At 43.2% G+C, this 13888-nt stretch overlaps 1 protein-coding gene across 3 annotated transcripts in view; it reads left to right on the top strand.

Annotated features, from left to right (window-relative positions):
- LOC142579589 (uncharacterized) overlaps positions 1 to 13888 on the top strand; it is a 69386-nt gene that overhangs the window by 40497 nt on the left and 15001 nt on the right. For all 3 annotated transcript variants that reach the window (XM_075689961.1, XM_075689960.1, XM_075689962.1), the window contains 2 exons: positions 11373 to 11555; positions 12100 to 12176. In XM_075689961.1, coding sequence (XP_075546076.1) covers positions 11373 to 11555; positions 12100 to 12176 — 260 coding nt within the window. The remainder of the gene's footprint in view (positions 1 to 11372; positions 11556 to 12099; positions 12177 to 13888) is intronic.

The following is a 13888-nucleotide window of genomic DNA, read 5'->3' as shown; positions in this document are numbered from 1 at the left end:
ATACAGTCAAACGTACTTACAACAATGTGCTCGGGACGAACAAAATTCTTCATTATACAGGTCACTTCTGTGTAAAGGTCACACACAGTGCCACTCACACTAGAGCTGGCTGAGTGCCTTCAACATAAGAAAACCTTTATTTAACATGAATTCAGGAGCGACTTACTGAAATAAGCTGGTAATCTTATTGCGCACCGTTTGTCTGACAGAATGTGTGGCTGCAGCCAACCTTATTGCTCCGGATTCACGGCTTGCTCCTAAACGAAGCACAGTAACTACACAAAGTAAAGCTACAGATTGTCGAATGCTGCTATCATCTCTTTCACCATCGAAATGTTTGGTTCATTTACAGGGTCATCACTGTTCCCTTCATTAATATTCATGTAGTTTCTACCTTAGCTAACTTTGAAGACTTCGGTCATCAGTTGCGATGGCATCATCACGTGGTCATCAACTGGGATGTTATCGTCAGCCATTGCACATGTTGATGCGCTACAACTAGCAGCGTATGAGTTAAGCGATTTGATGCAGCAGTGCGGCAGGACATTGGAACACTCAAGTGTGCCACTACTGCTGCCATTAGCTCTAGCACAGGGTGCGCCTTGGTGGCAGGGGCAAGTTGCCGTGCATTGCGATTTCTGGCGTGCGTCTCGGCCATGGCTGCGCATGGCTGTAAGCGCGGATGAGCGCATACACAGCCACAAATCGTGCTTTAAAGGTAACCTTCCGCATATGCAAGGAGTGGGCACGCCTAGACTGCGTGGCATCATGTAAGCTTTCTTCCTGTGCCTTTAATATTGGAAGTTGCGTAATCTTGAGTTCCAGTGACTCGTTGGGGCAAGAGCCAGACAAAGCATTCACAACCCGCTGCCGGCACTTTTCATGGTAGTGTCATCCCAGTGCGGGCGACACAATCAGCCGCAGGGGCGGAGTGCATATGGAAGCGTGGCTGGCTTCACTTAATTCGTACCGCCGATATGAATAATATGGTCGACATGGCATGAAACCGTATCATTCGTCGCCTACTCCCAAATTCATCGAAATTGTTTTCTGATTCAAACTTGCTTTTTTCGATTGCCCGATGACTCAGAAGATTCTGCGGCCCCTTTCTATGTAAGAAAAATAAATCGGCGAGTGTACTTATTTGCATAAAAAGTTGAATTTCAATACCATGAAATTTCAATACAACGCAGCAAATTGCTGATTTTACCTACTTCATTATATTGAGGTTTAACTGTAAGTGGCAAAAAAGCATAGTGACACAGAATGCTGTTGGTGACGTTATAGAGCTCATCGACAAATGATTATGCACCGTTTGCAGGATGGTTAATATTCATGACATCTATTACCATATTACCACATTGTTTGTATTCGTGCTAACAAACTAACTGCTGTATTTACCTAAAGTATTTACTTGAAAAAAAGGTCGAGCAGGAATATAGGTCGACCCCTATATACTGAACTTGCCGAGAAATAAAAAAGTTATAATTTGAATATTGTCATCATCAGTCTATTTTTATGTCCACTGCAGAACGAACACTTTTCCCAGTGATTTCCAATTACCCCTGTCTTGTGCTAGCTGATTCCAACTTGCAAATTTCCTAATTTCATCACCCCATCTAATATTTTGCCGTCTTTGACTGCACTACCCTACCCTTGGCATCTGTTCTGTAACTCTAATGATCCACCGGTTATCTGCCCTACGCATTCCATGGCCTGCCCAGCTCTATTTTTTCTCTTAATGGTAACTGACATATCAGCTATCCTTGTTTGCCCTCTGTTCCACACTGCTCTGTTCCTGTCTCTTAACATTGCACCTAAAATTTTTGTAGCATCGCTTTTTACGCAGTGCTTGTTCTCGAGCTTCTTTGTTAACCTCCAAATTTCTGCCTTATATGTTAATGCTAGTAGAATGCAATGATTGTACATTTTTTCTTTTCAATGACATTGGTAAGCTCCCAGTCAGGATGTGGTAATGCCTGCCATATGCACTCCAACCCATTTTTATTCTTCTGTAGATTTCCATCTTGTGATTAGGATCGCCTGTGAGTAAGTTACATTGATAAAAGTACTCCTGCACAGACTCTAGAGGCTTACTGGCAATCATGAATTCTTGTTCCATTGCCAGGCTATTGAAAATTACCTTTGTCTGCTGTATATTAATTTTCAAACCCACTCTTACACTTTCTCAGTTAAGGTCTTCGATCATTTGTTGTAACTCGTCTGCAGCGTTGCTAAATAGAACAATGTAATTGGCAAACCGAAGGTTGCCGAGATATTTGCCGTCAATCCTTACTCCTAAACCTTCCCAGTTTACTAATAGCTTGAATACTCCTTCTAAGCATGCAGTGAATGGCATTGGAGAGATTGTGTTTCCTTGCCTAGCCCCTTCCTTGATAGGTAACTTTCTACTTTTCTTGTGGAAAAACAAGGTAGCTGTGGGATCTTTGTAAATATTTCCCAAGATGTTCACCTATGCCTCCTGCACTCCTTGATTATGCAATGCCTCTATGACTGCTGGTAACTCTACTGAATCAAATGCTGACTGCTGATTTCATTACTTAGTCAAATGCCTTTTTGTAATCCATGAAAGCCACACAGAGAGGTTAATTATGCTCTGCAGATTTCTCAATTATCTGATTGATGACAAAGACGGGATCCATTATAGAATATCCCTTCCTGAAGCCAGCCTATTCTCTTTGTTGAATGCTGCCCTGATTCTATTGGAAATTATTTTGGTGAATATTTTCTACAGTACTGAAAACAAGCTAATGGGCCTCTAATTCTGGAATTCTTTAGCGTCTTCCCTCTTATGAATTAGTATAATGTGGGCACTCTTCCAGCTCGAATATAGGTCGACCCATATCTTTTTGGAGGATGAAAAACTTTGAACATGGCACACTGCAAGCTTGGCTACTAAATTTTGCTAGTCGGTGCCACAAGCTCCAGATTCATTGAAACTGCAGAGAATTTCTCCTTGTCTCATGCATCACAGGCATCCTCAGCACTTCAAACAACGCCATCCTTGATGCTGTCGGGTACGTTAGATATGCAACACTTCTTAAAATCAATTCGGATAATCTCCAGACTGGCTTTTCGGTGGTCACAACAGAGGAACTCTTTTAGCTCAGTACTTTTGTTAGCTTTGTTCACGTGTGTAGGTCGCGATTCTTTGTTCAGGAATCTAGGTTTACAGCTCATCTTGAGTAACAGTATTAAAAAAAAAGAAAGAGGTGAACCTTTATATAAATGAATATGGTAAGCAAATAACTTTCTTTGACAACTGTGCTGAGTTTCTTGTTGACCACGGCCATTACTTAGGATACATTGAGAGAGGAGCGCCGGTTCAGGGGAGGAGATGGAGCATTTGCCATGCTTGGGACTCCCCTTCTCTTCCGCACCAGGGTGTCTACTAACCGGGAAAACCGAGAATTCTCAGGGGTTTTTAATAGTGTGGAAATACTCAGAGAACACTCAGGGAATTTGTGCTTCTATCAGGGAAAATTAGGTGTAATTTTATCGAAAGAGAACGAAAGTCGCAGTAATGCTGGCTCGAGTAACAAAGAGGAATCGTAACGAATCTACTTTGACGTCGTGTTGTCGGCTAGAGGAGGTGCCAGTGTACAGTCAACGACTGACTTTCAGGACGTTCAATAATTCTGACAGCTTCGCGGCACCACCACGTACCCCGTAGAGTCAGCGTCTGAAATTTTGGACACAAGAACCCTTCGCCGTCCGATTTTCCGGACTTTTTGTCGTGACTGCTGGTCCGCAATGGCATTAATCAAACAGAGCCACTACCGCCGACATTTTGATTACCTCGCCGACTCGAACGGCGCTCTCGCACGCAGATCCGCCTGCAGCCGGAGCTACCACCGCGGCAGCGCTAGGCCCAGCTGCTTCGACGTTCGCTGTTATGCTTCTTGCCGTTCGGTGCCATGTTTTTCATTGAAAGAATTTGCCACTGTCAGCAACGCGACTCCGCCTTTGTAGTCCTCACTATTAGCTTCGAAGCTTGGAAACCACAGCGTGTTGGATAAGGAGGTTCCTGAAAGTTTTCTTCGCCATAGTACAGTAGTGTTACGTAGTGAAGCATACGCAAAAGTATTGCAGTGAAGCATAACAAGCGTCGGAAGGGGCAATTGTCACGGGACGCAGTATGTGTTCCTTAATTATACACGCTTACACTCGCCATCTCCTATCACAGTACGAGCACCGAAATCAAGGTTCTTGGGCATCACGGAAACAATACTAACTATAGAACAATACAACATATCTCGAATAAAACAGATGAAGTCATTAGGTTACTAAGGAGAATTACCAATAGACACAGAGGCCTAGGAGAAGACAGCGCTTTGAGGATAATACATGCCTTTGCTCTCTGTCACTTCACTTATGTGGCCGGATTATTCAAATGGAAGCAGGCAGAACTTAACAAACGTAATGTGATGCTCAGGAAGCTCGTTAAAAGTAGCCGTAGGGATACCCAGTAACGCTGCAACCGACAAACTCATGAGTCTAGGGGTGCGCAATACAATGGAAGAAATTGCAGAGGCCCAACAGCTAGCGCAACACGAAAGATTGACAAAGTCACGAGCTGGCAGGAACATATTACAGGCAATAGGTGCAGAACTGAATACATCAAGGAGCCCAATAGAGGCTGAAGTAGAATTAATGACTGAAGTTAGGAGCAAGATCAGAACCAACCCTCTCCCCAGAAACATGCATGCAGAATATAATGTCGAAAGGAGAAAGGCAAGAGCTAAAGCACTCTTGAAGGAAATAGAGCAGCAGAACCAACTGGCAGCTATAGTTGATGCTGCCTGGGTGAAAGGTAAAGAAGCCTATACGGCCATTGTATCAAATTATCAAGGGAAGGTGCAAGACGGTCTCACTATTTTTACCATGGACCCCACGGTGGCGGAACAAGCGGCAATTACTCTAGCCATCAGGAGTAATAAGTGGGCCTTCATTTACAGTGATTCGAAATCCGCTGTAAAGTGTTTTGATAAAGGCTACGTAGCTGGAGTTGCAGCTAAACTTTTTGAAAACATTGTGATTATGACAACTGAAATCCGATGGTTTCCTGCGCATATGGGGAAAGTGGACGAGACTCGGGTAAACCTCAATGAGGTTGCTGATGACTTGGCCCGAGGACTTGCTAACCGTGACAGCCACAACCGAGCCGTTCACCATCAAGCCAGGGAATCTAGAGATCATTTATTAACATACAATGATGTTACCAAACATTACTATTTAGGACGCGGACAATTCCCATTGCCACATTCAAAACTGAACAGGGCTCAGGCAGTCTCACTGCGCTTATTGCAAACGGGTACATATCCCACACCGTACGCCATTAATAAAATATATCCAGAGAGGGAGATTAAGATGGACTGCAATGATTGTAATGGCATCATTGGAATCAGACATATGCTGGCGGGGTGTCCCGCAACTCTCCCCAACCTCGTTGAAGAATGGACACAGTGGGAGAAAAGGATTCAAAGCCCATTGTTTCAGGACCAACTAAGGGCAGTCCAGAGGACCCATGATGTCGCTGAAAGGCTTGGCCTGACAGTGCCAACGTGGGAGCGCCAACGTGAAAGGCTTGGCCTGACAGTGCCAACGTGGGGGCCTTGGCTTGAGAAGTCGAGCCTCCGGACCTCAGTACAATAAAAGTTTTCACACACACACACCGATATGCCTAATAAGTGTACTGGCACACGTTCAGAGCTTTTTCGCATGTGCTTGTGGCGATTTGAGCCCTTAAGGGCAGTAGAAGACATGCATTTGTTTTGTCGAACTGCCCGATTTTTCGGATGTTTCCGCGGCCCCTAGGGAGTACTAAAAATCAATCGTACATTCACTGTACAACTGACCAAGAGGATAATTCAAATGGTTCGTGAAGAGCACGTACGTCGGAAGGAGGATGAGAACAGAAAAGACTGACGCATTGCGGAATGAATGGGAAAGGAAGCGTCGTGCTGCCACTTCTTTGAAGAAGCTTGAGAAAGTTAAAAAATGCATTAGCTGACGCCGAGAGGCAGGTGTCCCTCATTCAAACCAAAATAAACTCTTTCAAGTAACGAAACGAAACACTGAGGCGTTGTGCACGGGCTGAGAGTATGTCTGGACAGCTGAGGGTGACTTAACAGCTGTTGAGAGAGAATCTCACTTGCGACAAAGTTCGGACATCATACCGATGAGCTTATAATCAATTGATGCAAATAGCTCATATTTGAAAATATTTGCTTCTGTACGCATCATCTTTTTGTTCCTATTTGAGAATAGTCGACTTGATTCGGAATTGGTTTTACCATATTTTTAACGGTATTTTATTTGCTGGGCATTTCACTACCCACTAGCCCATTGTGTTTTCTGATTAAATAAAATAAGCGCTACTCCTTATCATAAAAACTGGATTAAGTAAATTTTAAAAAAATTTTTTAACATGCTTACTAGAGAGTGACAGTATCGGGCGACATGTTGTCCAGCCCACCTTGGCGTAAAACAATGTTCTGTGTCACTTGAGGAATATTGCAATGCCACTCAGGGAAAACCTGGAAAACTCGGAGAATTCGGAAAAGTCAACTTGGTAGACACCCTGCACTCTGGCAGCTGTGGGAAAAGGCTCAGGTGGCAGCATAAGGGGACGAAAGCAGCCACCTTCCACTCCACTGGAGACAACGCACATATGACAAATCGGCATATATGTGCACTACAGCGACAGACGTGCTGGTTAACAGCTCTGTTCTCTACTGGATTAAGCATTGAAACAACAAACGCTACCTAAAAATCTTTGTGGCAACAATGTGAGTGCAATCGACTTATTAATTCAATCTTGACGGGTCCGACGAGACTGGTCAAATCATCTGGCGGGACGAATTAAACAAAAGGCAGAAAAAATGCCGAAGCATGCTGTTGGTAGTGGTGCATTTACCATTAGCTTCGCCGCTATACAGCCATGTTATGGGGCGAAGCATACTAAGCGGTGTGTGGGGGGGGAGGTGTCACTGTTGCAGGGCATAGCATGTGTTCCTCAATTTAGACACGCACATGCGCTGTCTCTGGTCGCAGTACAAGCACTAAGGCGGCTGACAAGTTTGCTGGCAGGCACTTAGAGTTAAAGGCCTGCCAGTACAGCCACTCGATGCGAGTGAACACTCTCAAATACTCACAGGATGTGAGTGCCTTTGTGATGGATTTATTTCTACTAAACTCAAGGACAACTTTCTCTCACAATGAAGGCAAACTATGGAGGCAAAAGGGGCTAATGTAAGAGTGCCGCTGAAAGAAGTCCCACATTCTCATCCACATAATTTATTGCTATATAAGAGAAAACATAACATCTTATTTACAACTTAAAAATGGGGCAAAATACACTGTGTAGTGTTAAATCTGGCATATTTTGCTGCTTTCCTCTTAAGATAATGCGAAATCACTGTCAAGTGCTGCAGGAATACTTGGTACAGACGTGCAGAAGCCCCACCCTTGTAGCTTTCCCTTCATTGCCAGAGACAGTTGTCTGCGAGCATAGGTGTGGAACTGAGGTGAAGTTGGTGCCATATGTATACTTGCGGTACTGAAGTGTCTTGTATCATGTGATGGCCTCTTACTGCTGGTCAGTGCTGCCAATCCGTGAGAAATTTTCCGAGATCTAGAGATCCTAGACCTTGTTCAGAATAAAATTCCAAAATCTAGGAAATATTTCTGCTACGACATGGCGGAAAAAAAACTCTGAGACTTGAGAAACCACCGCTGCGATTCTGCAATGACCAATACGTGGAGCTGCTGTCGTGACGGTGTGTTTTGATTTCGGCCAACCCAAATTACTTTCGCATTAGCATGCAAAGTATGATTTGTGGTCGTACTGCAGCGCAGTGAATGCCTCTTGTCATATAAATGACAAGGTGTGGATGTCCCAATTAAAATATTTAACTGCAACTGGCAAAACAAACTTATACTCCAATGCAAAACAATGCAGCACCTGCAAATCTCGGCATAAGCAAACACATATACCTGCCACTGAGCACAACTAGGCGGTTGAGGTGCTGCATAGCCAACTTTGCACCCAAATTTACCGTCCATAAAAAGAGCAGCAGACTCGCATTGTAGTGTCCCAGCAGTCATGTGTTTGGGTGAGAATTGGCATAGATGAAAGAAAAAAAAATTGGGACGCATATCTGCGTGCTTCGTTGCAAATGACTCATAAGCACGCAAACATAGTGCTGCTATGTCTGTACATCACAGCACATGAGAAAATTTTATTGAACATACTTTATATTGGTGTCGTGAAGGCTCAGACTGTTTTGACATTGCTGCATATTCTGTAACATGGTGTAGTCTGGTGCCTGCTTCCGTACAATTCAAATAAAGTTCCCTGTCAGTCTGGACATTTTGCTGTTCAAGTTTGCTTTGCATGCGGAGTTAGTATAAACGTGCCGACATCTTGTTTTGTGAACATAGTTTCAAGCAGGAGGCTGTGTTGTTGGCATGAAGAACACTGGTTAGCATGGCTTACATGCAACTCCATTTGAGCTTGAGTGCTGTGGCTTCATTACTTAAGGGGACAGGGTAAGCCCTATACTCCCCATGTATTTTTGACCATATTGTGGTGCACTTTTTTCAGGAACTAATAGAGATATTGTCCAGAGGTTGATGTCATTTTGTTCAGTACTTTGTCTTCTATCTACTTAACCAAAAAAAGTTTATTATACAAAAAAGCTAGTTATTAAGGACTTTTTCTTCCCAGACATGCTTTTAGACCAATTTTTGTCAATTTTCTTCTCATTTCACAAGAACTACTCATTTTACATACTTAATTTTGGTTCAGTATATTGCCGCATAAGCATTTAGTATGCACACGAAAAATCAGCATGCTATCTTTTGTCATATTGAAAACAATGGTACCGACATGATGAAAACTCTTGCTTTGAGAAAACTGAGTTTAAAGTAAACAATAACTTCAATCCCACGCTTTTCACTCTGCAAAAAAATTTTGACCCATTTATTCAGTAGGAGTCAGCTGCATAGTCATCATCTTGGTCAGCTTCACGCTTCTTTTGCTGTCGTTTAGCTTCCCAAGCCTGTTTTATTGCTTGATGCATTGCTCTTTGCTCTGTACGTGAAGTAAACTCGACGCAGTCGACTTCCTTTAGCTAGCAGACAGTGTTATCGCCCGGATTTAGTCCGCATGCCTCAAGAACCTTAGTTCTTGCTGTGTTGCCATCATTTAATGTTAGGACTGCATCTAATGTGGCAATCTTCAATGTCTTCAGGCCCACAAAGACATTTTTTTGGAGCACGCTCCCACACCACGCTATTGAAAGACTCATTTGGGTTCTGGGTTTGTCCGTGCCGACACTTCGCCAGAAGCTCCGGCTGTGAAAGCTGTCGATAAATGTTCTTCATTGTGTCTAGAATAGGTGGCGGAAGAGTGTCTTTGTGCACAAATGGTTTACCTTCCTGCACACTTTTGTTGTAGGCACACCAGGTGCCCGGCCCCTTTGGACAAAGTCCATGGCATGGGTTCTTGTCAGATGATGCCATGTGAAAATAGGTTGCCCAAACGGCCTTCCGCATCTCTTCCAAGTTCCCGACGTTTCTTCTTGTGGCCAAACCATAGTAAGTCTGAAGCTTATCTATGACTGCGTCCGTCAGTCGTCCTCTGCCCGAAAGGCTTTTTCTATCAGACAACTTTTCGGTCCTCTTCTCTTTTTTTAGCCATCTCAATCTCGTGCCCATTCTCTTCTGCATGTGTCCAATACATTCAAGCTTAGTAACTTCAATGCTCTCGCCATATGGCTTTGCTTCTTTCACCGCCGGAAATGCTTTGCTATCACCACCTCCCAGATACTTGATGTAGCGCACTCCAGGGCGTTCCTCACTTCTGTTGGAAAATTTGCAGTGCACCCGAAACTTCCATGCCACCACTGCTTCCTTGGTAGTTCCACTGGCAAATGTTTTCGTGCTGTGGATCACTACGTCCATCCTTTGAGCTGCATACCCGGCAGTGATTTGCCTTGACTGCAACATCAAGTGCTTTTCCAGAGTCAACGCTCGTCGCAGAAACGATGCCATTGTCGGAAGTGTGTTGCCGTTTTTGCCAACTTCCATCCAAGGCAGCAGCGATGTCATTGTCATTCAGCTCCACAGCCTCTTCCACAGCACGTTCCATCGTATCCTCAGTGGCAGCTTCAATATGAACTAGCAGCTCTTCATTGTACTTAGAGAACTTGATTGGCGGCTTCGGGAGGTTCAGCATGGCACAAAGCACACTTCCAGCAGCCGCTCCCTTACCTATGCATTTCAGTGCATACATCATTCTCAGGTTGGCTTCATAGACGCCAGAAGCAGCCATTTCAGAAGTGTGGAATTTTTGTGAGACACCACACAATAAACAGTTCAACATACAGACGCTGACAACACCTACACGTTCAGCAGCATTTTCTCGAAGCTCCACCTTGCCGCCACATGGTTTACACGCACAACTTCTTGCTAGAATTCTGAAAGGTATGGTCATGTCCATCAGAGCATAACCGGTATCGCACACACCTGGCCTTTCTTCTTGCGGCAACGCAGAAAGCTTCGACCTCGAGGAGCTGATCGGGTCTGCTGCTGGCGTTCCGGGGCCTTCCAGAGAACAATTTCGTTGAGCATCTGAAGTGCACTGATTTCCACGAAACCGACGCTTTTGAAATATCTTCGGTCTGCTCATCGTGGCACACGAAAACAAAATAAACTCAAACACATGCAAGAATAGTTTGCTGTCACGGAAGACGCAGCATATAGATCACAACCAACGCTACCAAAGCTCAACACATGGACAACATGTCAAAGACGGGAAACAGCATCTCAGGCTTCTCTTGGCTAACAACTTGAACACTGTTGCCAGACAGCTTTTTCTTTCAGCTAAAATGAGAAAAACTGTAGGTTTTTTGCAGAATAATGCTGAAACAATGCTACGAAAACACAGCATGCGTAAAAAGGGGCGTGTTGCTTTGCTTTCAGAACGCTTTTTTTTTTTTTTGGCTTGATATAAATTGCGCAAAATGAAGTGTGATACTGAAAAAGATGCAGAAAAGCATGTACTTTCATGTTTAAAAAAACAAAAGGTCGCTTTTTTTTTCATGATATTCGCTTACTCTGTCCCCTTAAATTTATAAAACAAGCTTGGAAATAAATTGACTGTGTAAATTTTCAATCTATTTGCATAACAAAATAGTACACCTTTACATCATATTGAAGAACTGAACAAGTGCATCTTAGAACAATCTAAAGAAATCTAGGTAATTTTTGCATACAATTTAGGGTAAAAGTGGCTTAGGAGGTTGGTAGCATTGCTGCTGATGGCCTTCTGTTCCTGTGTTCAGGAGAACCCGCCTGCTGTAGAACAGTGGCTTATGGAGTCTGTGGGCCTGTGGGATGCTGATCACTACTGGGAGCAGATCCTGGCACTCATATCCAGCTTTTCACTGGCCTCACCCAACCATTTCTTTCTGTGCATCTGGGAGCCAATTGCCCAGATTCTTTTCTACCAGAGCCTCGAAATGCAGGTAGGGTGTTATTTGTTGTGTGCAAGCTGTTAAAAGATGTTAAATTGGGGCTTTTTGGCCATTCATCTTCATAACCTTCAGTGCAAAAAAGACAGGGACAACTGAGAAGCAAACATTCAAGGAAGATACGCATGTGCAACAGGGAACACAAAGCATGAAAGGAAAACCCTGTGGGCAGTTTGATGCTAAACCAATCGCACAAGGTAAAAGCCCTTTGGATGGTCAAAATGATATGAAATTTTCCATGATGGTATCTTTTATAACCTTGCAGATCAGTCAGTCAATTAGCCAGTCATCCTTAGGCAATAAAGACACTTTGATACAACCTGTTATTTCAGTATCTGTTGCTTTGAATCTTTTATAACTTAATTATATTACTATAATGAGACATGGGGCTAGGCTTCACATAATGCAGGAAAATATCTGGTGATTTGCTTGGCTTAGAGCACTTTGGAAGTGCACTTCAACATTTGGGAGCTAGATGTGCCTTAAAGAAGCCTCCAAACCACTCACTGTCTTCATCATGCATTGTGTTATCTTACAGGTGAACATATTCCAATGCTTCACGGAGCTGTGTCGCTTCTGGACTCTAGTGGAAGTACCTCGCTCTCGAGGGCGCAGGTCTGTACTACCTTTGTTTCAGCATCTTTCAAAAAATACCTTTAAAGATGCGTGATTCTTTTTCTTTCTTTTCTTTTTCATTTTTTTTTTTCATTTCACATGTCTCAATATTACCAAATAGTGGAGCTTTCAGTAAAGCACAGTGGGGCTCAGTGTGCCGTATTCTTGACCTAGTTGCTCAATGGTTTAGTATGGCCAGTACAGCAGTGTTTGCAGTAATGTGTAAGGCTTTGTTCTTGTTTTCCGTAAACAATTGCAACTTGATTGTTATTGCAGCATTGGTCACTGAATATAAATTGAGTGTAAATTTACCCGCGGGCCCTGTTTTTTTAAACCACTAATAAATGAGGTATTCACCGCAAACAAATTCCAATCGGCTGGAAGCTATCTTGATTGCTTAGAATGCTGCCTATGGCCTCGGCAATCTTTGACGTCCCCAGCAACTGCCGCTTGTGTTGACAATTGCCAACTCAGCGGGAGTCATCTACAAGACTGTACATCATAGTGGCACATTCTCACTAGCAGTGCAGAAGATTTCTATTCACTGCATTACAACTGCATCAAGCTTATGTCAAGGTCCCAGGCGCAGGGATATGCCTCTGAACATAAGAACTATGAATGTGCTTTGGTACTATGCATACTGTTCTTTGGCGCAGGAGGTTCGATAATTGAGTCAAGAGAAATGGTCTTTCATTGTGTGCATACTCCAGCTACTTGGTCAGGCAGTCACTGTTCGCTAGGATACACAGGCAATATTACACTAACTTTTACTGTACGAAACAGTTTCGATAATGATCCAGTAGCTCATCTCTAAAGCTAGACCAGCGTTCTTTAGCATATAGAATATGTAGCCAGAAAGCAGCAAATGGCATGAAGGTCTGAAATTCATGTGTTTGACTGTCGTTAAGTACACCTGTAGCTATTTTGTTTTATCAAGAAATTTCTTACCCAGAAAGCTTATTTCTTTGTTGCTGATTGAAAATATACTTGTTATATAAAACATGTTTCTAACACAAAAAAAACATAACTCATAAAACAAATAAAAGGGGGTTACTGAACTTTATTTTTATTCTATTGCATATTATAAATGTACCAACCACCTGCTGCTAATCAACAAAAATTATGGAAAGAATATATGCAGAATTGTTTGTCTTTGTCATATTAGCTGCGCATGCTAAGAGTGCATTATTTGACTAACAGAGCTTTGGCGACATGTGGCACAGCTTAAAAAAAGTGATTACGCATAGTCGCTATCCTATTGGTTTCATCAACTGTCATGAAAACCATATCACTGCCTTGAAAACAATCGATATAATTATATATTCGAACAATTCAGCTGGCGAGCTTACAGTAAATATTTTACTGGATACAAAAAAAAAAGGAAACAGTGGTGGCTTTGACAGAACGTTGTTCACATAAATTTTAGCCCACAAAAGCGCACTTGCGGTGTTGTCCTGCAAGCCTTCCTCTTTGTCTTCTCTGTCCGAGGCGCTGCTGACCTCACTCGTCGTCACGTTTGTCTTCGATTCCCGAAACAAGATACCTCTTGGGTGTCTGAACCATCCTCTTCGAAAGAAGACAATGAAGAAATTCCTCCTTTTCCGGAAGATGGGCCGGCCATACATGCATCGCCTCCATCAGACGCCATTTTGAAAACGTTAGTCACCGCATGAGAAACGCGCTCCAGATATACAAGAAAGAAAAAAATCAAC

This window comes from Dermacentor variabilis, chromosome 4 (genome assembly GCF_050947875.1).
Source record: "Dermacentor variabilis isolate Ectoservices chromosome 4, ASM5094787v1, whole genome shotgun sequence".
Taxonomy (NCBI): Eukaryota; Metazoa; Arthropoda; class Arachnida; order Ixodida; family Ixodidae; genus Dermacentor; species Dermacentor variabilis.
This window is presented reverse-complemented; position numbering and strand designations above follow the sequence as displayed.